The sequence below is a fragment of the Siphateles boraxobius genome, unplaced genomic scaffold, assembly GCF_051911475.1.
Source record: "Siphateles boraxobius isolate OS27281-9 unplaced genomic scaffold, OSU_SipBor_1 86, whole genome shotgun sequence".
In the NCBI taxonomy this organism is placed as follows: Eukaryota; Metazoa; Chordata; class Actinopteri; order Cypriniformes; family Leuciscidae; genus Siphateles; species Siphateles boraxobius.
Genome location: NW_027509215.1, coordinates 4,806,669 through 4,834,439, shown reverse-complemented (window position 1 = coordinate 4,834,439; position 27,771 = coordinate 4,806,669). Strand labels below are relative to the sequence as shown.

Here is a 27,771-nt window from a genome sequence, read left to right as displayed (position 1 = left end):
TCAAACTAGGGTCCGGGGACCCGCAGGGGGACGCAAGGGAGTGCTGGGGGTCAGTGAAAACGACTAAAGAAAAACAGGGTAAATATGTAAAAATAAAAAAATAATAAAAATAAAAAATAAGATTAAACAATAAAATTATTCAAATAAAACATTGTTTAAATAAAATAAAACGGATTAAAGTAAATTCAATAATTAATACATCTACAGCACAGTAATAGGCTGTAGTGAGTAGAAAACAAAAAAATATTTTCTATATACAATTTTATGCATATTTATAATATAAAATGTAATGTATTCCTTTAGTCTTTCTTTATACATGAAAATATATAGCTGCCTTTTTTAAATTTTAGGATAGGGGACCCTCGCACCGAGATGATCGTATTTGATATATATATATATATATATATATATACAGCAGGAATTAAACTGTTTTAATTCCTGCTGTACATGTATGGATTGATTTGAGGCCAGTAGAGGTCGCTCTCGCTCACTTTCTGGTCATGGGTTGGAAACGCACCTGTTGGCCTTTATATGATCCACAAACTTCAGGTGTGTTCGTTTACATTTAGCCGACTGCATTGTAAAATGGTTTTGAATATTTATAAGTTTGTGTAACACTGTTTACCAACGATGATTCTACTCCACTTCTGAGGATAGGCAAATAACATAGTCTAGCCTATATTTCACTTTAGCTGTGGAATAGAGTTTGTAGTCTGATTTGATTATGATGAGATGAAAATACTATGTATGGCAAAATAACGACAAGAAACGTCTTTCTATTGAGTTGTTTTCGTGAGTTCCGCGGAAAAACAAACAGCCTACAGCGCGACACGTGTGTCGGATTCACGAGCTCTTATGATTGAGTCATTCTTATGACAGACTCTTATGAGCGAGTATTTTAAATTAATCGTTTAAAGACTTTTGGACAATCTAGTCATGATGGCATACGGATATTTGTCCTGTATATGTGCCACACGGAAAGCAGGTTGTTTTTCATTACAGATGAGCTTGGAAGAACCAGAAATAGCTATATTGAGCAAAAAATATTTTTGTGCAATGAAACACAAAGCCTATACAATTGGTAGATCTAATTTTTTTTCTGTACATTAATTATATTTAAGATGAGTGCTATGCATGTGTAGCCCTATTGCATAGAAAGCTTAAAATATGCCACATTTTTTTAAATCAGAATCCACAATCATAATAAGTATTTGCTTTTTATGCACAAGAGGAGCAGATAGTTTTAATGTTATGTGGCATAAAATGAGTAGTGGGAGCGCAAACTCAGAGCTTTTGTGGCATGTTGGCACATGTCTGTGTATATACTGTATATGTGTAGCCTATAGGCTATATATACGGAAATATTAAATATAGGCTATAAAAAGAACACAGCGAGGCTAATATAGGTGATGGATGTGTGGTAATTTGTTTAATTTAAGAACAACTGAAGTCCATGGGAGGACTCACTATAGTATGTGTAGATGTTTGTGTGTATTCTGAGCCACTTCAGCTCTCATGGCCACTTAACCTTGAGTTCTCTCACCGTATATGTTCAGTGGTGTCTGATTACACACACTCAAGCCTGCACACATGTAAGTGGACCTTTCCGCTTTGCACATGCCATTTCTTGTGTCTTCCTGTGGCTCCATGTTTGTCAACTCAATATGTTAGGAAGCCCACTATGCTGCTGCAGTAAGAGGCTGCAAATGTTTTTTGTATGTTTTTTTTAAATTAAGTTACTTTTACAGTTACATTCAATTTAAATAATTTTACATTTAAAATGCTAAAAAAAAATCGTTAAAAAGTTTGGGTTCAGTCAGAAATATATATATTTTTATTCATCAAGGGTGTATTAAATGATTTAAAAGTGACAGTAAAGTTATATTACAAAACGCTTTTCTTTTGAACTTTCTATTCATCAAAGAATACAAAAAAATCTGTATTGTATAACATGTATTGTGCATATTTTTTCTTACCGGTCTCTTTAAAGTCATCAGTTTGAGACGTCAGTGTGTGTGATGCTAGAGGGCAGATTAAATCATTAAAAAAAAACTCTTTCATCTTTTCTTTTCATCTTGTCATGTCATGTGTGTGTCAAATGTGCCGATTACTGGCAGGACGACACACGGGAACAAACCTTCTGTTCTCCATCAGTGGCCTGAAGCTGTATTTGTTTTGGTGTGTGTCTATCAATTTGTACCACAGTCATGTGCGTGTTCTGTATGGGGTCACCGTGCTTTTGCCGAGTTACACGCGTTCCTGAGTCAGCATATTTGGTTGATCCTGGAACAACATTCTTGTCCAAAAAATGTAGTCCCATAGGGAAATGATGGTTAAAAACACTGATGTAGAAGCACATAACCCTGTTTGTAAAACTAAACTTGACATAAACTGTCAACTTGTCCCTCAAATCTGATTGGTTAATTGGAATGTTGTTCCAGGATCAACAAAGATGTTGGTGAAAGATGTTGGATACTTGGTGAAATCATGTTTAAATTTCTGCTCACATAATTTGGCATCCTTTTTGCAATTTGCAAAGGTGTTTGTGCATGTATGTTTTTATATTAGTCAGATATGTGCACTGTACCAGTCAAAGGTTTAGACACGCTTGGCTCAATTTATGCTCTACATATTCATAAAAACCTTGCATTCTATAAACGTCTGCTTAAAATGAATTTGTGTATAAATAAATGGGGAATCACATTATGAAATAAATGTATTTCTCCAAAACACATTGGTCACAATTATTGGCATCCTTTTATTAAAAACTTTTGTGCAACCTCCTTTTCCCAAGATAACAGCTCTGAGTTTTCTCCTATAATGCCTGATGAGTTTGGAGAACACCTGACAAGAGATCAGGGACCATTCCTCCATACAGAATCTCTCCAGATCCTTCAGATTCACAAGTCCATGTTGGTGCTTCTTTTCTTCAGTTCAGCCCACTCATTTTCTATATAGTTCAGTAGGGGACTGGGACGGGCATGGCATAAGCTTCAATTTGTGCTCCGTATCACGTTTTGTGTTGATTTTGATGTTTGTTTTGGACCGTTGTCCTGATGGAAGATCCCATTTTTTAGTTTCATCTGACCACAGAACCCTGTGCCGTTTGAACATCCAGTCATGTCTGACAACTGAATCTGCTGGAATGAGCGAGGAGGATTTTTCTTGAAACCCTCCCAAACAACATGTGGGGATGTAGGGGTTGTTTGAATTTTTTTGTTTATTTTTTTTTAGGCTTTCTGACCCCAAGCCTCAAGTAATCTCTGCAATTCTCCATCTGTGATCCTTGAAGAGTCTTTGGCCACTCAAACTTTCATCCTCACCGTCCATTAAGACAATATAGACACACATTCTCTTCCTGGCAGATTCGTAACATCTTCAATTGATTGGAAATTCTTAATTATTGCCCTGATGGTCAAAATGGGGATTCTCAATTCTTTAGCTATTTTCTTACAGCCACTTTCTATTTTGTGATGCTCAACAGTCTTTTGATGCACATCAGAACTATATTGTTTGGTTTTACTCATTGTGATGGATGAATAAGGGAATTTGGCCTTTGTGTTTTCTCATATTTAAACTCCTGTGAAACAAGAAGTCATAGCTAGACAATGTCATTTTCCGAGCCAACCTGGTGTGCTAAAAAAAAGGTAAATATTAATGGGAATATGCTTCAGAGATATTTTACCCATAAAAAATTCTAAGGGGTGCCAATAATTGTGGCCAACGTGTTTTGGAGAAAAACATTTATTTCATAATGTGACCCCCCCACTATCAATTCATTACCTCAACAAAAGGTTAGATTTTCGCAAATGTTTTGAATGAAAGATCAAAAGGATAAACAATGCAGATTTATTTTTTACAGCCATTTTTTATCATATTTACCAGGGGAGCCATTCATTCTGACCATAACTGTATGTGTACACATATATTAAACATTAATAAACTTTTATGTTAGATGTGATTAATCGGTTTGACAGCACTACCTCATACTTAGAATTTGATTTAGTAGTGTTGATCAGATTATGCAAATGGTTAGATTTGTAAATTTTTGAACAACATTTGAGATATGTGCAAAACTTGTTGCTAGGTTGTTGTGCGTGGTTGCTAAGGCATTGCTAGGGTGTTCTGAGAGGTTGTTAGGATGTTACTTACTGGTCCAAGTCTATATTCTGGTCTCTAGATATGACTCAGATCTCTGTTTCAATTTACATTTTGTCTGTTTTTTTTGTCCACGAGTCCTTAAAATTAGAGCCAAAACAATCACCGCTTGACATATTAGTGGAGTCATACAGTTATGATGAGGTAAACAACATTAAAGACTCATTCCTAAGCCCAAATCTTGTTACTCCACTCACGCATTAAGGAATGAAACAATTTTTTTCATGCACTGGTAAATTTTGAGATTTGGGGTTATTTTGCCCTTCCATAACATGTATTTTTTCAGACTAGAATGAAAACCTCCAGAATAAATATCTAAGACAAATGTTTATTTTATTACGCTTTATATGTGCATCTGATTTCAGTTACAATTCAGTAGCACTTACATACACCAAATGTTCCAGTTTGTTCATTTATAATTTGCCTGATTTAAATATTTTTTTTCTCTCCTAAAAACTGAAAATGTTTGTTGTTGTTTTCCTGGCTGTTGACAATATTTTCTGAATTATGTGATAAAAAGAGAGATCCAAAATCCCCTCTGTAAAAACCTTTAACTCTTATGTCAGCAAAATGAAACAAGAATTTTGAATTCGGAGTGAGTTTGTACGGAGCCCCTAAAGGGACATGGTGAAGAAAAAAGTAAAATGGGAGGAAAAGTTATTTGGCCATGTTTTAACGTTCTCTCACAAATGTTTTAATTTCCCCTGTGAAACTTTGTGTTCGCTCACGTTTGCTCACAAAACTTTTCTTTGCGAGCGAACGCAAAGTTTCTCGGGGGAACGCAAGACATTTGGGAGAGAACGCAAAAGCATTGCCATATAAATTTTCCTCCCATCTAATTTTTTTCTTTTAGGGGTTCCGTACTTAAGGGACATTTTGGTGGAAAAAACATATGAGTTGGGAGGAAAAATAAGTCAATGCTTTTGCATTGTTTTGGGGGAAAGTTTTCGTGAGGGAACGCAAAGACTTTTAAGGGCGAACGCTAAATTTCTTAGGGGAACGCAAACATTTGCGTTCCCCTAAGAAATTTAGCGTTCGCCCTTAAAAGTCTTTGCGTTCCCTCACGAAAACTTTTGCATTTGCTCGCAAAACTTTTGGGTTCTTTGCGAGCGAATGCAAAGTTTCTCACGGTAAAGCAAACATTTTGCGAGGGAACGAAAAGTTTCTCGGCGAAACGCAAAAGATTTACGAGAGAACACGGAAGCATTGACAAATAATTTGCGTTCCCCTGAGAAACTTTGCATTTTGCGCAAAACCTTTGCGCTCCCTCGCAAAAACTTTTGCGTTTGCTTGCAAAGCTTTTGTGTTCTTTGCGAGTGAACGCAAACTTTAGGGGCTCCTTACTAAAGGGACATGGCGGTGATAAAAAAAATTTGATGGGAGGAAAAACAATCTCGCAATTGTTTTGCGCTTCCTCGATAATCTGTGCGTATATAATTCTTTGGGACCAAACGCAAAGATTCTTGGGGGAACGCAAAAGATTTGCTTGAGAACGCAAAAGTATTGCCAAATAATTTGTGCTTCTCCGGGAAACTCTGCGTTCACTCACAAAAAGAGCCAACGTAAAGTTTCTCAGGGGAACGTAAAAGCTTTGTGAGAGAACGCAAAAGCATTGACTTATTGTTTTTTCCACCACGGTGTCCCTTAAGTATGGAGCCCCTAAAGGACATGGTGTAGAAAAAAAATAAGATGAGAGGAAAAATTATTTGCAATGCTTTGCATTCCCCCGCAAATGTTTTGCATTCCCCCGAGAAACTTTGCTTTTGCTCCCGAAGAACACAAAAGTTTTAGGAGTGAATGCAAAGGTTTTTGCTAGTAAACTCAAAGATTCTCGGGGAAAGGTTAAACATTTGTGAGAGAACGCAAAAGCATTGAGTTATTATTTTTCCTCCCATCTCATATTTTTTCCCTTCACCAAGTCCCTTTAGGGGCTCCGTACATTTTCATATTTAAACATACATAGAGAAAACGTGTAAAACAAGACAATTGTCTTAATGTACGGTGTTTAATCAGCAGAGAAAGTATGGTGATATCTACTAGTTAAAATGTGACACCATTCACCTGTGGTGTCTTGCCTTAACTTGTTTCTTATTGTTGGAGGTAACCTGCAGTGAAAGTCAAGCGTGTTGACGTCCAGCTTGTGAGGAACTCTGAACTTTGTAACCGAACAAGCGGTTTGAAACGCGCAAGGGCAGATTCCTCAGCGTTCGGGACGAGTGCGGGTGGGGAAGAATGCCTCCATTGAGACCCCGAGCTTCAGCACAGCCTCTCTTTGAGGTCCAGTTGGGCTTAAAATGTTTAAGACCAGCAAAGGATTAGAGAACAAAAAGATCCTTCTCTGTCATCAAAGAGGATCTTCTCCAGGACTCATCTAACTGCTCTCCATGCCTACCCCACAGGTCTGAGCGATGGCGAGAGGGAAGGAGTGTAAGAAGGAGAGGAGGGGTGCACATTTCAAAGGTAATCTTTAACTCTAAGCCTGGCAGGCTGGCTGAAACAGACTGCCTCCTCCCAGTCTGAGCCAGCATGTTGTCCATCCCTCCCATTGGGCTCGCCGCTCCACTAGTCGCCTGCATTCTTCCTGCCCTTTTGTTCCGAGGGCACTGAAGTGGCTGTATTCATGACCGGGCCGGGCCGAGGAGAGAGGAGGGTTTTGCATGACCTCGAAAGGGGGCGACTTTAACTCGAGACCGCTAAGTCTCTTCCTAAAACAACACTCCCTTGAAACAAATACCTGCTTTGTTCCGGCGGCTCTTTCAGGGCTGCGGCGTGCAGGCTATTAACACAAAAAGAGGGCAGTCCAGGAGAGAGCGGCCGCTGTGGTCAACCGACATGATCCCAGAACAGATATGGCTTGTGTTGGCGTATGTAGATGATCTTCTCTGAAAGTCCACGCATGAGGAACACACTTTGTTTGATTAAACTCCCTCGGACGACATGGGACAATGTCTTTTGAAGCCTGGATTGTTGATCGTTAGCTTTTATAAAAGATTCAGAGGCATTACCAAGGGTTTTATAGTTTAGTTTAGCACATGCATGAAGAATAGCCTGTTTTGTTTGCTTGATTCAGTGATCTCTACTGGCCTATAAACAGCTTTTCTTTTATGATTTTCTTTGTCTCTGTATATGCATGTATAGACAGGACATGCATTAATGCAGACACTTACCATGAAACTTTTGCATTTATTTGTTCAACTGGTATCAATGTCAAGGTTATGGGGTTGATTGTACATATTGGTCAAATGGATAATTACATTATATCACTATGTGCCTTCCCTTGGAATAAAACAATATTACATTGGTGTTGCTAGTGCCATGGTCTACCAGTCGAACAAATAAATAAAAAAATATGATTTTTTTTTGGCCATGTACCATTGGAAATACCATGGTATATAAATGCAGTGATATGGTGTCAGATACTATCACTGTACCATATATAGCCATTGTACATTTTTTGCTTTTTGGTATATACATATACTATCTTTCAAAATGTTTGGTAAGATCTTTTTTTAAAGTTTTTGAAAGTATCTTATACTCACCATGGCTGCATTTTATTTGATCAAAATACAGTAAAAAATAGTAGCCGGATATTGTGTAATATTGTTACAATTTAAAATAAGTTTTCTGTTTTAAAATGTAATTTATTCCTGTGATGCAAAGCATCATTACTCCAGTCCTCAGTGTTACATGGTCCTTCATAAATAATTCTGTGCTGATTTGCTGCTTAATAAACACGTATTGGTAACACTTTACAATACGGTCCATTAGTTAACATTAGTTAATGTATCAAAACATTTGTTACAGTTTTTATTAATCTTTGTTAATGTTAATAAAAATCCAGCTGATCGTTGTTTGTTAATGTTACTTCACAGTGCATTAACTAATGTTAACAAATACGACTTTTCGATTTTCATAATGTATTAGTAAATGTTGAAATTAATATTAACTTTAATAAATGCTGTAAAAGTATTGTTCATTCTTAGTTCATGTTAACTAAGGTAGTTAACTAATGAACCTTATTGTAAAGTGTTACCCATTTCTTGTTGAAAACAGTCGTGCCGATTAATATTTTTGCGGATTCAATTTTCAGAGTTCAAGATTTCAAGATTTATTTATTTTATAAATGATCATTATAAATGTCTTTACTTTCCCTTTTGATCCATTTAATGCATCCTTGCTGAATAAAACTCTTACGTTTTTAAAAAAGAAGAAAAAAACATACTGACCTCAAACTTTTAAATGACAATTTATTTTCTCATTTACTTCGGAACTATTTTACATTTTGGCAAGTTTTTGGCTAATTTGTACAATCTTATTTGTGTGTTTTTGTATAGGTTTAGGGCTTAGGGGTGGGGTTAGGGGAGGACCTACTTCATGCTTATTCTAAAAATCTTACATTTTTACATCATGGTACATCTTACATCATACCAATTCATGTGAAATTACCACCTCGTAAAATGTACGTTTTCCTGTGAGTTGGGATACACCATTAGGAAACAGTTGTTGTGGCATTCAGCCAACACTCAGGGCTTGTAGTGGGATGGTTGCAGGTCACGGCCCATCAGCACTGCGCCCTTGAGCAAGACACTTAACCCCAGGTTGCTCCATGGGGATTGTGTCTATATAGTACTGATCTGCATGGAAGGAAAGCTTCTGCTAAGTGGCTACTTTCTTTAAATATTTTCTGTACCTTTTGAGGTGTACAGTACACAGACAACTTAATTTGTTGTTGTCATTTTGTGTATTTTCACTATCAAGTACATGCTAATGTCTGATGGGGAAATGACTTGCATGCATCGTCACTGAAAACAGATTTCACGTCAAAGTGCTGTATATCCCCATGCAAAATTTAAGCTTAAATCAATATAATCCATTAGACATTTGAAAAGCACACAACAACTTGTGGTACTGACAGAAACGGCCCCCTTCCATTGACCCCAGAGCAAGAACTGCTTAATGGACTGTGTGTGAGTGTGTAGACAATAGGCTGACAGAAGATTGCGGAGATCAACCCTTCTGTTTTCGCATGTCAAATTTGATGATTACTGGTAGAACGACAAAAACTGGAAATTTGTATTTTGTTCTGTATCAAATGTTAACCTCTGGGACATGAAGTTGTATGGCACAACATTTACAATTAACTGTGATATGTTCTAGAAGATGTTTAAAGACAAGCATTGTTTAGCTGGGGGTTTGTGGGAAGTTTCCAGTGAGAGATCATCCCAGCCTGAGGCTCTCTATAAAACACAGATCGTCCCAAACAACGCCTTTCTCTGCCCTTGTGAAGGAGCTCTGTTGGGGTAAAACACAGGACACAGAGATTGAGAATCTAATATGGTCCAGACATTAAGACAAAAAACATGCATTTGCGCTTACTGAGGGGAATGTTGACTGGAATATTTTGGTCTGGAAAAGACAAATGTATTTAGACAGTCTTTTTTATTTATTTAGTGTCATTTGGAAATTAAGTAAAGACTACACATACACAAACACAAAGAAAACACACACAAACACACTCACACAAACACACACACACGTTGTTTTTATTTTGTATGGGGACATTCCACTGACATAATGATTTTAATACTGTACAAACTATATTCTGTCCCCTTACACTAACACTACCCCTAAACCTACCCATGACAGAAAACTTTCTGCATTTTCACATTTTCAAAAAACGTCACTTAGGATTATTTATAAGCTGTTTTCCTCATGGGGACCAATTTTTTTTCCCCACAAGAACAAAAGGGTTTCGGAAATTGCCATCTTTGTGGGGACATTTCGTCCGCATTATGTAGGGTTTACTTATTAATCTATTTGTTTGACTTTCAAGATATGGATAACAAAGATTGCAAAATAACACTGTAGGTCTCACCTGAACTTGCTCCTGTTTAATAGTATAATAGTAGTAATGACTATCATTATGCATGTGCAGCTTCATGGCTAGCAGCTAAGGGATGTAAAACAGTGTAAATAACAGAGGCCTGAAATCACAGTACATGTTGATATAGGCTACTCTGCAAATATATAGGCTACAAAATGTCTAAGATAGACATCCTATAACACACTTTTTTTTTTCCTTCGTATTTAGATCTATGGCCCATTGCCATTTGTGAAGCGGTAACATAGCCTACCCGTTGTTACTTTATTATACCTCAAGGTGGCGATGTTGACTTTGTCTGTATTGTAAAATAGTTATAGAAAACGGCTTTCGTGTGTGTTGACAGCGTTAGACATTAGTGTGTTAAATTATACATATTATAATTTCTTTGCCTCTACTCTGTTTTCTTTCACTTAAAATACAGTACAGTGTTACTGGATGGAATACGTCGCTTCACTCGCTAGGTCTCAGACTATATTGTGATTAAATGAACAGACGGAGCGATCTCATCATCGGTCACGTGAGTGCAGGGTGGCAGTCAGGAGGTGTGAATCTACCGTGTCGAGAGCGCTGGAGCTGTCCGGCAGCAGAGGTGCTGATATCCACCCCCCCAAACACACTAACGCTTACCTTAACATAGTTTGCAATTAGTTTAAACCAAGTGGTCACAGTTGACTTAGTTTTAGATCCGTCAAGTCAGTTTATCGTGGATACTAATAAGAAATGTTTCTTGAGCAGCAAATCGGCATATTAGAATGATTTATGAAAGATCATGTTACACTGGAGTAATGATGCTGAAAATTCAGCTTTGCATCACAGGAAAAAATAGTTTAAAAGAAAGTTAAAATAGAAAGCATGTCTTTTAAAATGACTGTTTTACTGTTTTTTTGAATAAACAAAGTCGGCCTTGATGAGTACAATGCCACTAGATTTATTTATTTTGCGTGCTTACTACATTTATAGCAACAGAGCGTCAAATACTTTGCCACTGTAGAGCGTTTCTTATTCGTCATGCGCCCTCCGGTGGACGCACGCAAAGAGGCTTTCAGAGCGCTTGTATCTTCATATCTCTCAGGCTTACCACCTGTTGAGAGGAGCGCTACTGGTTGCCGTGATCACCTGAGAGCGATAATGCCGAAGCACTGGCCCCGGGGCCAAGGTTCACCGCGGGGGCAATAAACTCCCTGTCCCCCTGCCATCATGTAAAGACATTACTGTGCCCCGCGGCCCTCACAACAAACGCTTCATTTCCAAAGGCTCTCTGTCTCTTACAGGGCCACTTTATTTACCCTGTGTCATGTAAAATTCTTAATTTCCTTTGAATCCCAGTGCTACTGTATTGCCTTGAGTTACTTACATTCACTACCACCGTTTAATTAGTGCCATCAAACACTTCGTGGTTTACAGTGGCTCAATGTGACATTAGTCGAGACTGTTAAACTCATTAGCAAACTCTGATAAGGGGTAAAGGTGAGATAGTTGCCATTTTCAACTGCGAGAAACCGATAGTAATACAACCAGTACGTAGTCATTTTTAAATAGCCTCTATATTTTAAACAAATGTTTTTCATTTTAACTTGAAATGATGACGAAAATAATACTATTAATAATAATAACATCGCTTGATATTTTTATTTTTATGAATTGGTCCGTACTTTGAAAACAATGCTATCCTCATAATTTAGTGGCAAAGGCCTCAGTGATCGGCTAAATGAGTGAATAAATAACTAATCAAAAAATCTCATCTCAATTTTTGTTCGTGTTGAACCCTGCCAGAGCAAAAGCATTTAACATGAGAAGGAAACCGCTAACAGCTCATCCCTTTATAGTTATTCTAATGAGCAGGGTAAATAAAGTCATCACAGCAGCAAGAGTCCATTGTGAAGAGAAGTATTATTGAGTAGTTTGTCACTTTACTGTAAGAGCGATGTGTTTCCCACAGCAGCTCGAGCGGTAAATATTTACTTAAGCATTCGACAGTGGGAGTTAAATACGTTCGAGCTGTTTCCATAAGCTGTGTTTGTTATTTCATATATATATATATATATATATATATATATATATATATATATATATATATATATATATAAATAAATGAAATGATAAATGGCACACAAAAAATATTAGATTTGTTCTGAAGCCTGTAATCTGAAAGTTAATGGAAAGTTTTGAGCTGTTACAGTATACAAACAATACACTGATGGTAAAGCAGCAACAGCAGCTCCGTGTCCTGTGTGTTATTAATATTCATATCGCCGCTCATCTGGCGGTGAAGTACTACACCAAGCCCTTCATATGTTGAAGAATACAATAAATATGATTTTAAATCAAAATAGCTATGACAAAATAAAGTCTAGGTTATTAGATGCACTTTTTTGATCACTTTTCAAGCTTTTTAAAAAAAAAAAAAAATCATTTAATAGTCTAGTTGGTGACAAAAGAAATAAAAAAATAAAAATGTCATTAGCCTGCCTTCCAATTTTGAGATCATACAAACTGCCTCCACAATCATTATGGTAACACTTTACAATAAGGTTTATTAGTTAACATTAGTTAACTACTTTAGGTAACATGAACTAAGAATGAACCGCTGGGTTTTTATTACATAACATTAACAAAGATTAATAAATACTGTAACAACAAAAGTATTGCTCATTGTTCTTGTTAGTTAATACATTAAGTAATGTTACCATAATATGTAAAGTGTTACCATAATTATATAGCATTTTAAAAAGTTTTAGATTAGCATGCTGTATACCTGTGGAAAAATTTTTAATCGTTATGCGATTACACCTCTTTTCTTTCTTCCAAGCCTGTTGCCTGTTTATAATAATGTTTTTAATTTCTACTTGATTTTAAAAAGCGGACATGAAAAACATGCAATGAACTTACTGTAGGCTACTTTGTAACTTGAATTTGCACCACTTTTATTTACACATTAAAAACGTCAATAATTAAACTTCAATTTTAGTTGGTTGATATAATACGGAAACCTGTAACCCCTCTTACGATTGGAGCGAGGGGCCCTATTACATCTGAAGTCTGAAAACGAGAAAGAGAATTATAAATCATGAAAATGATAAATTATGAACAGAAATGACCTACTGCTGAGCGTGTACATCAAACCATATCTTCAGTCACTTCGCTTCTGTTTCAGTCCATCACTTCTTTTTGCAGTCTCTCTTCAGAGCTGAAACATTGTTCTTGAGTTTAATCATAATGACACTTTTTTTTCTCCATAGTTCTATGAAACACATCCCGGGGTTATTTGGTTTTAGAGTCTAAACCAAACCAGGGGCGCTTACATTTCTCCAGTGTGGCGTTTGCCTCTTTATTTATGATGTCTTTTCTTCCACCGATGTAGAAAATTTCTGACTTGGATTTTCACTCCAAAATTGATTTGACACGGATATCCAGTATCCCTTTAAAGATAATCAAACTGACTCTCTCCTCATTCCGCATATATCCCCACTCACTTTATGACCATATCGAGTTACCGCGAGCCTGTTGTGTGCAATAGACATTCTTAAATCTGAAAACATTATTATAGTGTTTATTGCACTGTAAGCTGGGAAAACATCTTAAGTTTGCCCTAAACATTTGTTCATAGCTGGCTTTTTCTGAGATATTCAATGCAAATAATTGAAGAATGAAATAAGACCCCCCCCCCACCCCCCACCCCCAACACACACACACACACACACACACACACACACACAAAAGCACGCAGCCTAAAATGCATGAGCAACCACGGGCCAAAGTACAAAGAAACAATTAGTAAACAGTCAGTTGAGCCAAAAGTGGCCTACCGATATGCAAAACTTAAGGAAATGCATTAAGGTAAACAGGATGATTTTCTTTAATCTGAAAAACAGCCATATTATACTAACATTTTGCAGCACACACTGATACCATCGCATTCATACTACGCAAAGCATGCAAAGTATTAATGAAATTACTGTCAACGTGTTTTGTCAGGAAACCGAAAATGTGCATTACTCTTAAATTAACTGCTTTATGTCATGAAAGCAAGTTATGAATATGATTTATTTAACTTTGAACAAACCTGACTAGGGCAACAACGAGTTATTATAGGTTTTTTATGTAATGTTTTCTTCTTATAGTGGGCTACCGTTACATTTTCACTTTTATATTGTATTTAATTTAGGCCTATCCTATATTAACTACTGCGATATTTTCGCTAGGTGACTTTCCCTGAGACAAATTCCAGTCTAGTTAATTGGCTCAACTATAACACACATCACTTTTACTTTATTATTGTGTGACTTAAATGAGTTCACCTTACAACTTAGTTTTCAAAAATGGGAGAAGTGTTAACAGTGCGTAAATGAACGTCCTTTTCTCCATCTGTTGTCGAAGTTTAAAGTATTATTTTATCTATTATTATTAATGATTATTATTATTATTGTTGCCTGGGCTGATTTTTTGAAAAATTAAGAAAAACAATGACGCGTGTCATTTTGTTGTTGTTTTTGTTTAGGCTACAAAGTCTAAATCAACTCCAACAATAAACAACCTTTTCCTTCTTCCTCCACCTAAAATTATTTAATAAAATATAATACAAATACCAATTAAATTACTAATATTAATATAGGATTTTATGGGTTTTTAGATAGATAGATAGATAGATAGATAGATAGATAGATAGATAGATAGATAGATAGATAGATAGATAGATAGATAGATAGATAGATAGGAAATGTCCGATATTAATTGCAATGATTTCACTTCACTTTTGATGTTTTGTCCCTCAGGCCAATCCGGCAGAAACGGTCAGATGTCAATTAAAGTCAGTTGTGCGTCTGTGGGCTTCTCTTGTTCTGAGGCAGCCTGGCCTGTGGCGCACCGCTCGGGCTCCGGGCTCCGCTCTCCACGCCGCTGCGCTAATCCGTTTATGAAGCACCTGGGACCGCAATAACATGCGCTTATCCGCCGCCGCCGCGAAATATGCGATAATGTCTACATCCCAGAGGACCAGAGGGGCACTTTATACCATCTGATTGAACTGTCGACGTCTCTGAGATAACAGCCAGCGTATTTGTCACAATAGTCTGATGGAAATGGGATTCAGGACTTTATATCACCTCTCCCAGTCTTGTTTAGCAACAGGACTAAGTTTTTTTTTTTTAACTCGGAGTGGGTTCTTCTGTTTGAACAGTTGAAAGTGTGATAGTTTTTCTGTTTGATTGATAAGGGGTCACTCTGAATGAACGGGCCCGTTTGACTGACGTGAGGTTCTCAATGAGCTCCTGCAAAGAAAAGGAACTTCAGTGACTGCGGGGAACAGAGGGGGAGCATCTGAATGTGAGATGGAGAGAGTGAGAGAGTGTGTGTGTGAGAGAGAGAAATGCAGAGTAATGCAAGAGAATGAGTGGGATGGATGGCTATATTGAATGTCTCTGCGTTATAAATAACGCTTCTTCACAATACTCGTCTCCACAGACAGATTTTACGGCACTCTCGGCGTCATACCCTGCTGAGACCCCCGCAAGCTGCTCCTTTCATTCTGCAGAGACTCTACTGTCCACAAGCATACAATAAATACCTCTGTGCTGTGCAGCTTTTGGGTAACTTAAAAGATGGGGTTGAAGAGGATTCATGTTTAATACTAATAGCTAGATAAACACGGTTGTGGCAAAAGAACGCAAAATGCAAGGAGCAACTCTGAAGTGTGCAACTTGTTCCTGAAAGCTTCCGAACTCGTCCCACTATTTTGGATATCCCCCTTATCTGACCCTTCCACTTCAGGTCGTGTAGCCTCAATTAACGATCATTTTGATAAGGAAGGCATCCAAATTGTCTGAGTTTGGAGGGCTTCTGGGAATGGTCGAAAACCACTGATCCAAACCAGTGCATTAAACAAACCGAAATGTTATTGAAATGAAATAATTTTACGTAAACGTCAGTGTTATCTTCCAGATTGCTCTCAGCATCACAGTTTATGTCTGAGGGTGTTATCAGTGAAACATCCCCTTGAACTCCCGAGGTCATGGCACAAGAAAGTTTCGAGATTTGGACCAATCAGAAGGCTTTCCCAGATCTTTGGACCCTCCCTCCTTGACCAATCACAGTCCTCGATGGGTAGAAGGAGCCAACAACTCAACAACTGATAAAATGTAACGCCACTGATCACCATTTCAATTCACAACAACAAGTGTGTCATCAACAACGGAACTGAAGCTCTGAGAATTTTATCTTTCAAACCGCTTTGAGAAAACCTGGATATCCGCGATTAACTTCCGAGGATTGTCAGCGACGTTTTGACTTTTGAAGTTGACTTTCCGTTTTCAACTGAAGACTAGCTATACATTCCACTGACAATTGACGTTAAGTGCTTATCTTTTGGATAAATCCCCTTCTTCTATCAAGGGCTCGTGAACCCGTTTCTTTTCGTGCAGAGGAGATATGACCGCATTAGCGGGGGGCATTTCCAGGATGATGCGCCCCACGCCACCCCAAAATTACCCGAGAGGAGGCTATTCCTTGGAGGGTAAGGTGTTAGCTACTATACACAGCCTTGGCTTAGATGCATTCACAAAGTTGATTCTTCATAAAACTGTTTTGATCTGATGCACTTCAATATTCTGATTGGAGAAAGAAAAAGGACCTTATAGGCCTTAATATTGGATATTTCAGTGTAAAAAGTTCATCTCAATAACATTGAAAACTTGGGTTTAATTATTTTGTGGTGTCAAGGTTACAAAATTGCAGTTTTTCAACCACGTTCAAGCTGCAACAAAACAAAGAACAAACAACATAATAGCGAACATTTTGTACAGTGATATAAATTTAGTAATTTAATGAAATAGCCTACTTAGCTAACATGTATAAAAACTTTGGGTAACACTTTATTTTAAGGTGGCTTTGTTACACTGTAATAATACATTTAAGTACTGAGTAATATTAAGTAACATGTACTTACTATAGGGTTAGGGTTTGGTTTAGGGTTAGTTGCTTGCAAATATTCACAATTTATAGTTATTACTATAGTTATACATGTTACATGTGTAACAATGACACTGTAAAATTAGTGTTTCCAAACTTTGTTTTAGCCTATATAAAATATTATATATATATATATATATATATATATATATATATATATATATATATATATATATATATATATATATATATATAGGCCTATATATATATACTTTGCAGGTGTTATATAGCTATTTTTTAAATACTTTAAGTGTTCCGGCAACAAGTTCACTAATTATTGTTATTAATTGGCTTTTTTTTGTTGGTCAAATGGCCAACAATTTTTTTATTAGTAGTAGTAGTATTTATAAATAATTATCATTCGTTATTATTGCTATTACGCAAAAAGTTTTATTGTTTTTGTGTAGGCTAGTTGTTTGTAGGCTAATCATAGGAAAGAACATACCGCTGTCATGCCTATTATATTTTGACTTTTAGCACAAGGAAATGGTTGAATACAGTGTCAGTCACTGACTTTTCCTCCTCTTGCTGCAGTCTCCACGCCGTTAGGTCAGGGCCGTGTGAATCAGCTCGGTGGAGTCTTCATAAACGGACGGCCTCTGCCCAATCACATCCGCCACAAGATAGTAGAGATGGCCCATCACGGGATACGACCGTGCGTCATCTCCCGACAGCTGCGCGTCTCGCACGGATGCGTGTCCAAAATTTTATGCAGGTACCAGGAGACCGGATCCATTCGGCCCGGTGCTATTGGTGGCAGTAAACCCAAGGTAGGACATATGTATAGGGCTGAATTGTATTATTGACTTTATTATACAGATTACATTAGTTTTACATGTGACTGTGCACGGAGTTTTCCAAATAAAGTGTTTTGATTGACTTCAGAACTACCCAATATTTAGTATTTTATGATTGTGCCCATAGTTTTTTTTTAGTATGCACAATAACGGCTAAGATATTTAATAGTTCTCACCTGTAGGTTCAGCAAAAAATTTAATATTGTATGGTTCTAATTAGCCAAAAATGTTCTTTATATAAGTTCATTTGTCTGTGAGTCTTTCTAAGAACCAAGATTATTTCCTAAAGAATTAGAGAGTAAAATGGTGTGCCATGCATGGCATGAGTCTGCCAAACTATTTTTTTACACTGCAATGCGAATTTACTGTAAATTGTTTTACAAAACACAATATATTTTTCCCTCGTTTAATGACTGCCAAACAATGAAATAAACATCATATTCTGTTATGAACTTAAAAAAAACTAAACTAAATAGGCTACATAACCGATTATTTTATCCATACATTCTTGTTCTAATTGTTGCTAGATATTTTAAAAGTGTTTTAGAAAACTATAAGGATATACAAATTAAATAAATTATCGTGTTACCTTTGTAATAAAAGCAGAACACAACTCCCGATGTGGAAAAGAAAATCGAAGAATACAAGAGAGAAAATCCAGGGATGTTCAGCTGGGAGATTCGGGATAAACTTCTGAAAGATGGAATCTGCGACCGAAATAACGTGCCCTCAGGTACTGAACTTTATCTGGCAATCTCTGCAGTTTAGTTCATGTTTTTAAGATATTGTTTTACCACACCGGTTGCTTAAAAAAAAAAAAAAAAAAAAAAAAACACACAGATGGCTTGTGACTTTAAAACAGCCCTATAATCGTATATATGCCTCGTGTTAAGGATTTAGATTTACCAATTTACCTTTACCATTATACCAGCGCATTTTCAGGCGTTTATACATTCAACAAGTGCAACTGTGTGATGTCATTTCATGAAGCTTTCCATGTCTCTCCGCAGTGAGCTCCATCAGCCGGATGCTGCGCTGTAAATTTGGTGGAAACGGAGATGAAGATGAGGATGATGATGAAGTGGAAAAAAGGGAGATCGAGGAAAACGAAAGACGAGCCAAGCACAGCATCGACGGGATTCTCGGCGACAGATGTAAGTTCTGACGAGTTTTCTTTTTTTTTCCTTGCGGATTTGAGATGAGCACAAAGCGTTTACTAGTTTTATTACAGATAGGCTAAAACATTTTCTTATTCTTCTTAATACCAACAATAATAATATTTATAATAAGTATATAATATTTATAATAATTATATTACTAGATGCTAATATAGGCCTATCTATGTTCTGTTAAGACAGTATTTTATTTTATTTTCTGAAAAAGCTGAGGGGTTTGGAAGTGCGTGATTGTCATAAGCACATTAAGGCTATTTATTATTGATTTTATTTTTCCCGAATGAATATTACTTTTAATATTTTTTTTGAATCTTTTGGCACCAAATGCTCAATAGATTGTTTTGAAAAATTACCATTGCCTTCAGTGGGCCTATAATTTTTTGTTGTTGTTGTTTTTTCTCTTCCTTAACTCATTGAAACTGAATTGTGGAGCATCGGAGATTAACCTCCTAAAACGAGACGTTCCTGAAGGGAAACTGGCCGAATCAGTAAATCAAACATTTGTCCAAGAATAGCGTTCACTAAAAGACGCTTCATGCGGTGCACAATCGGACACTTGAGGATGAACTTGGGAAACAAAAGCGAAAGAGTCCATGAGACTCACGCTTCAGTTTCCCCAGGACAAAGCTCGGCCTAGCAGTAGCTTGGTCCTGACAAAAGACTCCAAGCTTTTCAAAATTTGGAAAGAAAGGAGGAAAAAACGGTCAAACAAAAGGTGCAGAGAGGACATTATGGACAGGCAATGAGAGATGAATTATTCACGAATGACCGTAGTCCCGACTCAGAAGTGTTTTATAGACTTCGAGGCCAGAATAATGCATCCATTTTTAGCTAGATCAGGTCACCCTAAAAACGACGTCAACAACATTTGGAGGTTATAGTTAATTTTTAGTATGTTTTAATATTTACCTACATTTAAGCATTAAATTAACACTTGTTGATCAGCATGCTATGAATTTTTAGATCGAGGCCATTATAAATAACGTTTGACATTTAAATATTTGGATTTAAATAGAAATCCTTGTTCAATTGTTTAAAGTAAAAGCGCTTAATAGCCCGACTTTTATTTATTTATTTTTACATAACACAGCCACATTTTTTATAGCTTATGAAAAGTAAATAATTGGGAGTTTGATCTGACCTCCATAGATATGAACCTTACAAAGGATGTCAAAGCAAATATAGGTTGCTGTCTGAAATTGATTCGTTTCCTGTTTAACAATCGTTTCAGTAACCATAAAAGCAAGATTACGAGATCACACGAGAAGGTAGGCTTACATAGCCTACACTTTTAATATCAGTTCTCAGCTATTACGCTTTCGTTTTTTTTTTTTTTTTTTGCTTAAAATGTAGCTTGTTTCAAATGCTTTACTGATAGTTGACTGCTAACATAAGTGTTGGGAGACACGATAACGCCGCGAAAATTGCTGAAAAGTTCACATAGATAAAGTAATTCGTTAGATAGGTCCAATTAGCGAATTTAAACTGCATTTTTTTCATGGAAACTTAATTAGCAACTCAAACATTATCATAAAAACGTTGTTGTGCTTCAAATTTTGCTTGTTTAAAATGCTTTAGCCTACTCCTTGGCCTAGTTGACAGTTAACACGGCTAAAATTGCTAAGTGTTGTGAGACACAATAACGCTCCAAAAATCGCTGAAAAATTTGCACAGTCAGTATTCATTAAATATGCTTAATTAGCCAATCAAACTGCATTTTTTCATGGACACTTAATTAGTGACACTCAAATGTCAAAACAACGTGTCAAAATATCATAAAATCTTTAACATTCACACAGGCGATAGCCTCGAGGCAAAACCCATTTCCCCAGTTGAAGAAGAAATTGTATGTATTAACTTGGAAATTGATACAGGCAGCGCGTTTTTCTAACCCCCACAGGCCTGAAATTCTTGCGCAGTGGAGTTTGTTCTAGATGTCAAGTGGAGAGAGAAACTGAGTTCTGTGCGCGCTATAGCCGGATTCACCCCGCGTCATGCGCCGCGCTACAATTGGCGCACATTATACTCAGTCATTGCAATGAAAACCTTTTCTAGTAGATTAAATCGAGCCCTTTATTCCTCCCCACTTTCATCTCAGGACAAAAACCCGCCCCCTTCCTCTCCGCCCGGGGCGCGCATTCATTCCTATCTGGCCTTTTCCTTCTCTCTTTTCCAGCATCGCCATCACGAATACAGATCAGTTGATAATTAGTTTAACAAACGACTGTCGATATGTTGTTGTTGTTTGGAGATGGATGATTGATATGAACTTTTGAAACGCACAACTTTGCTAATGCACTGTAAAAACCTTGCCGCGTTAAGAAAAACTAGAGAAGTAAACTTTTTGCGTTGCCTCAGTTGATATAGGCTAACTACATCTTATTTGCTTTTTTAACGTTGAAATGTGTATACAATAACATGCACTGTTCATTTGTCCTGCTTTATTGTTTCAATGACTTAATCCAGTTAAACAAACTTCTGCAAAAAAAGTGCTATCAGGTATATGGAGTGTTTTTTAATCACAGATATGAGCAATGTTGCTGATTTGATAAGGGTTTGTTGCAAGCTCCCAACATGCATTTTTAAGCATGATTGTTTGTGATTGTTACTGTATGTTTTGCTATTTGCAGACACTTAATCCAACCTTTACTTGCCAAAAATCATTGTGATAAGTCAAAACATCTTGTTAGAACTTTTTTTTAACAATATAGCAGAGCTATTTTTCATGAAACTCTTTAGGGCTACAGCATTCACAGCTTTTTGTGTTGTATTTGCATGCATTTAAACCTGGACTTGCAACACAGTTAGTTAGATGTCTATATCTGCATTGGAAAAAAAAGAAAGAAAGAACAAAACAGTGAATGAAAGAAAGGAAGCGCAAGGGGAAAGGAGAAAGGAAAACAGACTTTTCAAAGCCCCGTTAATGTTTTTGTTTTCCTAGAAGGATCAATCACCTCTGGCTTTTATTCACATGTAGATGTGTCTACATCATAAAACTCAATGAGTCCTGATCTCCATTGACACACTGTAAACTTCTCCTCTCTCCATTCACTCTCGTCCGTTTGTTTGCAGTGGGCTGATTCTGCGCTGGCTGTATTTCACTCTCTCCTCCCTGCTTGTGGGAGTTGTTGTTTTTTCCTATTCGGTACTCAGTTAAAATCTCTAAAGGGTGTTTTCAGAATCCAGAGGGTGTTCTCTAGCCAAATATTGATTAAGTACGTGTTTGCTGAGTCTATAGTTGTCGGGTAAGAGGGGTGTGTTGGATCTGGGCCCCTGCTCCTTCAAAACCTATTGTTGGGCCCCTTAAAGGCTTGAGATCAAAGCAAAGACCCCTTCAGATTTATTTGTCTGGGAAAAGGCAGAGTAGAGGACAATTGCTCACTAATACATGGATTGAGCATACGCTTTAAAAGATGTTTCTCGAAAGTTGTTTGACCAGGAGGCTCAGAGCAAACATTTAGATTTTTTGTCCTGTATAATTCGTGATTTTTTACACTTTTTTAAATTTTGAAATAAGTCTCTTTATTATAGAAATATGTCTGCTATTATTTGATCAAAATTCAGTAAAAACAGAAGTATTATCACAATTTAAAATAACTGTTTTCTATCTAATTATATTTTTAAATGTAATTTATACCTTGGATAATATTCCTGTAAGTTGGATCCCCCCCCCCTAAAATTATTGGATCAGTCTGGGCTCCTCTCTTGTTTAGGTTAAAAATATTATAATGACTTCACTTAACAAAACGAAAGCTAAAACGTTCCAAAGACAGTTTTAAGAATGCCAAGGGACGGTTCTAGTGCCTGGCGTCATAAGTGAATCGATAAAACTTCTCCCACAATGCTGTGTTTGCCTGAGCACATCCCCTCCTTTTTCCTATACCATTAACTTTGGGAAAACTGACAATCCTCGAGCCTCATTTAGCTAATTAAAAGTAACTAAAGTCATCAAAGAGCCACGGCCCCTCTCTCACAGATTCTCATTCACGGCAGGCGAAAAAGAAAACTCAGAAATACAAACAGTCAAAGGGATCAAGTTTTTTTGAAAGGGAGTCCCGTGGAGGCCAATTGAATGAGCTTAGTGCTTTCAGACGTGCCATGGTGAACGCAGTCAACATGTAATAATTAGTTTCATTGAGCTGCATTCCAACAATCTGCTGCTTTTCTCCTGGGCTCATTGTCTCCCAGCAGGCCAATAGCCAGGAGGACAGAGAGAATCAAGCAATGACAACACATGAAAGATTCAGCTGCCTTTGTCCCAGAAAGCAAGGAGGACTTTGTTTGTGTAAATAAAATAGGGCTTTTGCCTGCTTTGCTGACTGGATACTTGCTCAAAAGAAAAGGGGGGAGATTGAGGAGAGAGAGCAAAATATGCACGGCAATAACAGACAGCTGTGTCACACAATAACAAACAGATATTTTTGGGACGATTTCTTTTTTTCGCAACCACAATTGTACTCGGAGCTGTGAAGCCAGATGTATTTGTCTAAAACTGGACCACAGATGGGCAACTATACCCATATCTGGCTTGTTGGGGTCTAATTTTATACATTCTTTTGAGATCTGCCTCTTCGATCAATAAACAAGGGTTCTTGTCTCTCTGCTGGAATGTTCCTCAGTCATGATTCCGGAGCCCTGCGGGAATGGAGATGAGCAATCATCTGCCTTTTATTCAGCAGTTCCTCGAAACCTAACAAGCTTCGCCCTTCTCTCTCCGAGTTTATCGAGGTTACGGATCGCACACAGTTATCCAAACATCAATCGAGGTTTTTAGGCGGCAATGAAGATTAAACGTCTTTTGACCGAGAGACAATGTGTAGAGTCGTTGTTGTCCCATTCGCACGTTTGCGTGGCGTTCTCAGAAACGACCTAGACCGTACATCATTTCCACATGATGTCATTCCATTTGATTTCAAAGTGGCACGCAAAGGAAGAAAACACGCATGCACGCGGTCGCACCAAGCTTATCTCCAAGTGAATGCTGCCTGTATGCTTCATTAGGTCCGCTTTATACGTTGGCACCAGCATTGTGATCCTCAAATATTAATTCAAAGAACAATTAATGAATGCGAAGCATCTTTGAAGTGGGGGGTGCGGGGTCAAACCCGGACCAGCCCCTAGCGACTGATGGACTCCTCTTCCACTCCTCTCTTCTCAAAGACGGTTTGAAGTGTCCAAAAGAAAAAGTGAGCAATAGAAGGTCAATGAGAATAGGGGCTCCTCGCCGAATAGAGCGCTCTGTTTTCTTGCAAGTGTTTGTGTGAGTGAAACTCTGGCAAAGGAGCGATGAAAAGGAGGAGAAAGGAGAGGTCGAGGGTTTCAGGGGCCTTGCCATAAAGACTCACAATGAGGCAGTTAATTGAGAAGAGCTAGACGCCGTTGTCAATCACTTAACTTGAGGAAATTCACTACTTAACTGCCAAATGATGCTGGTGAGAGAGGGAGAGACACCGAGAGAGAGGGAATCTGTAAGAAGTGACGGCAGAATCATGTTAAGATGACTGAAAGCTTGAATGAGTTTTCTCGTTGTTCTGGAAGGTTTAGTGGCTGCATGAAGCTCCAGTTTTATGACTTCCAGCTTCTACAGTGGACCATTGTTAGCTCACTTTCTTTACTCTATGTAACTTAGACGAGCAGAAATCATCATTTCCGACTCAAACATGCAATTTCTGATTTGTTGCAGGCAGAATTCATTTGGTTTTGGAGAATTTACAGAAGACTGTCAATTGGAACTTCAAACATGTTCCAACTGTTGGCTTCGCCTGTTTACATCATTTTGAAATTTTAATGAGTAAAATTTGCAGGGGAAACAGTGTCATTTTACAATACCATGTCTGAAATATGCTTTGTTAAGTGTTTCTTATGCATTACACGCTTTGTTGTGCACGTTTTTGAACTTCATGTTTCATAATTGCATCATAGCCTTTGAACTTTAACAATTATGATTCTTCAATGCTGTAAAAAACATTGTTGCAGTTACTTAACAACTTTGTTGAGATAACTTAAATATCAACCTTACCTAAACCTAACTAAAGTTAACTAAACTTAATATTTTAAGTCAAGTACAAACACATACTTTTTTAAAGTTCAAACAACACATTATTTATTACTCTAATATTTAATTTTAAGTTGTGATAAATAATCACAGCAATACTTTTTTTTACAGCGAGTTTCTTCAAAGTGCTTTATGTTCAACAAATACCCGTATTCATTTAAAGAATTAGGTTAAGTTCACTCAGTGTTATTTTGTTGGTTTAAAAAACTTGATGTTGCATATATTAAATCGATTTAATATTTTAAATATTTTTCTTCTGGCATTAGACTGTAAACCCCTTTTTGGTTCTTTTTTTAAAACGTGGTGCATATTAGCTGTTGTTTTAAGAAACGCACGACGTTTTACCTACTTAGTGTGGTTACCAAGTTCCTGCTGAATCCAAACGTTTGTGTGTATTTGAAGCAGGGCCGCAGGGCATTGCATAGGACTTTCAGTCTCTTATTTGTACCCCAGAGAGGGTGAGATGTGGCCGGGCACGGTCAAGGGGGAGTCCTGGGTCAGTGGCTGTGCAAACTCCCTCTCTGTTGGAAGTGCGGGTTAAGATAATGTGTTTGTTCAGTGTGACAGGTAACAGACACTCTATGATGGCCAATAAATGCTTTGAAACTAAAGAACACAAAGGGGAACTGATTTGCAATAAATGGTTGAATTATACTGTGTTTTGAATGTGCTATTTAGCATCTTTTTCCGCAGAAAATTTTAATATTTAATTAAGAAACAATGTAAAAAATCAAATTCTTAATCACTTTATTTGTATTGTTTTTGTTTTTAATGAAAAAAACCCCATTAAATATCCCTAAAATGTGTATTTTGCATAATATATCCGATTTTGTTAAATACAATTATATTTAGTCTTTTTTAATATTATGAAAAATATATATTTTAAATCTAATTCATATAATTCTTTTTTAAATATTATATGAAAGATTAAAAAAATTTATTTAATATTTAAGCATAAACAATTAAATTAATTCTTCAGTTTATTTCAAAAGTTTTTTAATGCGGTGTAATTCATTTTAGTTCTTTTGTAGAAGTAGAAGTGAATATCAAAGATAATGTGTTTTGTATGTTGAGAGGTGAGGTCTACATCTTGCTCAACACGTGGATTGTATCTGCTGGGATTTTTTGCGTCATTTTGTCATCTTAGCATTTGACCCACCTGTCCCAGTAATGGCTTACTCAATATGTGCATGTTTGGTACAAAAGCATGCATAAATATAACGTGATGTCAATGTAATGAGCGCGTATATTTAGGAGCATGTGGTGTGTGTTCCTGCGGTGCAGTCGCTGCGTGGGTGCTGCGTTTTGGCTTTGTCCCGTTGTTGGGAGCGATTCCATGCTGCAACAGGCACCTCTGTCCTGTTCTGACATCATAATGAGCAAAGCATGCTGGGAACCCATAATGCCTCAGCATCCCACCTTTATGTTCCTTGTGTCCGTCTCTAAAATTGGACCTTAACGTATTTCTTTTTAATACACAGAACAACGATTTAAAAACTTACTGGCTTTTTAAAAACCATAATTCACTTTTGTGTGATTATATATTTTATGAATTTATTTACTACATTAGCATTCAATAGGTTTGGGTCAGTAAGTTTTTTTTTTTTTTTTTTTAACAAAATGAATACTTTTAGTCAGCAAGGATGCATTAGATTGAACAAAAAGAAAGTCATTTATACATATTTCTGTTACAAATTAATGCTGTTCTTTTGACATTTCTATTCATCAAGAATCCTGATAGAAAAAAAAAATATTAGGGTTTTCACAAAGAACTTAAGATATTGTCTTGACCATAAAATTCCCATATTAGAATGATTTCTGAAGGATCATGTGACGCTGAAGACTGGAGTAATGATGCTGAAAATGCAGCTTTGCATCACAGGAATAAATTACATTTTAAAATATAATGCAATAGAAAACAGTTATTTTTATATTGTAATAATATTTCTGTTTTTACTGAATTTTTTACCAAATAAATACAGCCATGGTGAGCATAAGAGACATATTTCAACATTACATTTTTTTTTACTAACCCCAAACTTTTGAACAGTAGTATATATTGACTTATTATATAATGATATAGGTAATAAATAAATATCATATGAGCAATTCCAGGCCATTTTAAATTGAGGTTTAATAACTTTTGGATCATGCATCTTTTGCACCCATATATGCAACAGGCAAACTCGACCCCTGATACCATAGTATTTTTAACAGTAAGCACAGTTAGCAGTAAGTCATCCAGGAAGTAGGCCTATTTCAAGGATAATACTGTCCAAAAGTGTCCGGTCTTGTTTTAGTCCACCTGCAAGGTTAAAAATGATCTTTCAAACGTGCTCTTCTCCTCTTTGTCTCTCTTCCTCCGTCTTCCTCTCTTTCTCTCTCGCTCGGTTTCTCTCGGGGCAGCTGCTGGGGTCGTGGATCTTTAGCGAGTTGAGTGACTCCCTGCTCCTCCCTCTTAACAAAATGCCAACCCCAGATGGAGTCGTGATCGTTCCGTTAACCATTCTTCTCCCTACATCTGCTGGGATTCTATATACTCCTTAATTCACTCACCAGTGGCTGGCTGGGGCGCGGGCTGAAAGGGCCAGCACTCCTCCACGCTGCAAATAAATGCTTCATTTGTCTCTTCTCTCTTTTGTTTTGTTTGGGGAACACATGTCAGGAGCTCAATTACCCAACCATTTAACAGCCCCTGAGGAGGAGAAGACTCTCCCCTACCAGGAGCTATAAACTGCC

At 37.1% G+C, this 27,771-nt stretch overlaps 1 protein-coding gene across 2 annotated transcripts in view; it reads left to right on the top strand.

The window, feature by feature from the left end:
• The first annotated feature begins 16,184 nt into the window (after nucleotides 1-16,184).
• Nucleotides 16,185-27,771, top strand: part of pax3a (paired box 3a) — a 31,367-nt gene continuing 19,780 nt past the window's right edge. The window contains exons 1-4 of one of the 2 annotated variants that reach the window (XM_077221765.1): nucleotides 16,185-16,550; nucleotides 17,540-17,775; nucleotides 18,406-18,535; nucleotides 18,813-18,956. In XM_077221765.1, the coding sequence (XP_077077880.1) occupies nucleotides 16,466-16,550; nucleotides 17,540-17,775; nucleotides 18,406-18,535; nucleotides 18,813-18,956 (595 nt within the window). In that variant the 5' untranslated portion in view covers nucleotides 16,185-16,465. The remainder of the gene's footprint in view (nucleotides 16,551-17,539; nucleotides 17,776-18,405; nucleotides 18,536-18,812; nucleotides 18,957-27,771) is intronic. The other variant, XM_077221764.1, reaches the window with a different exon arrangement.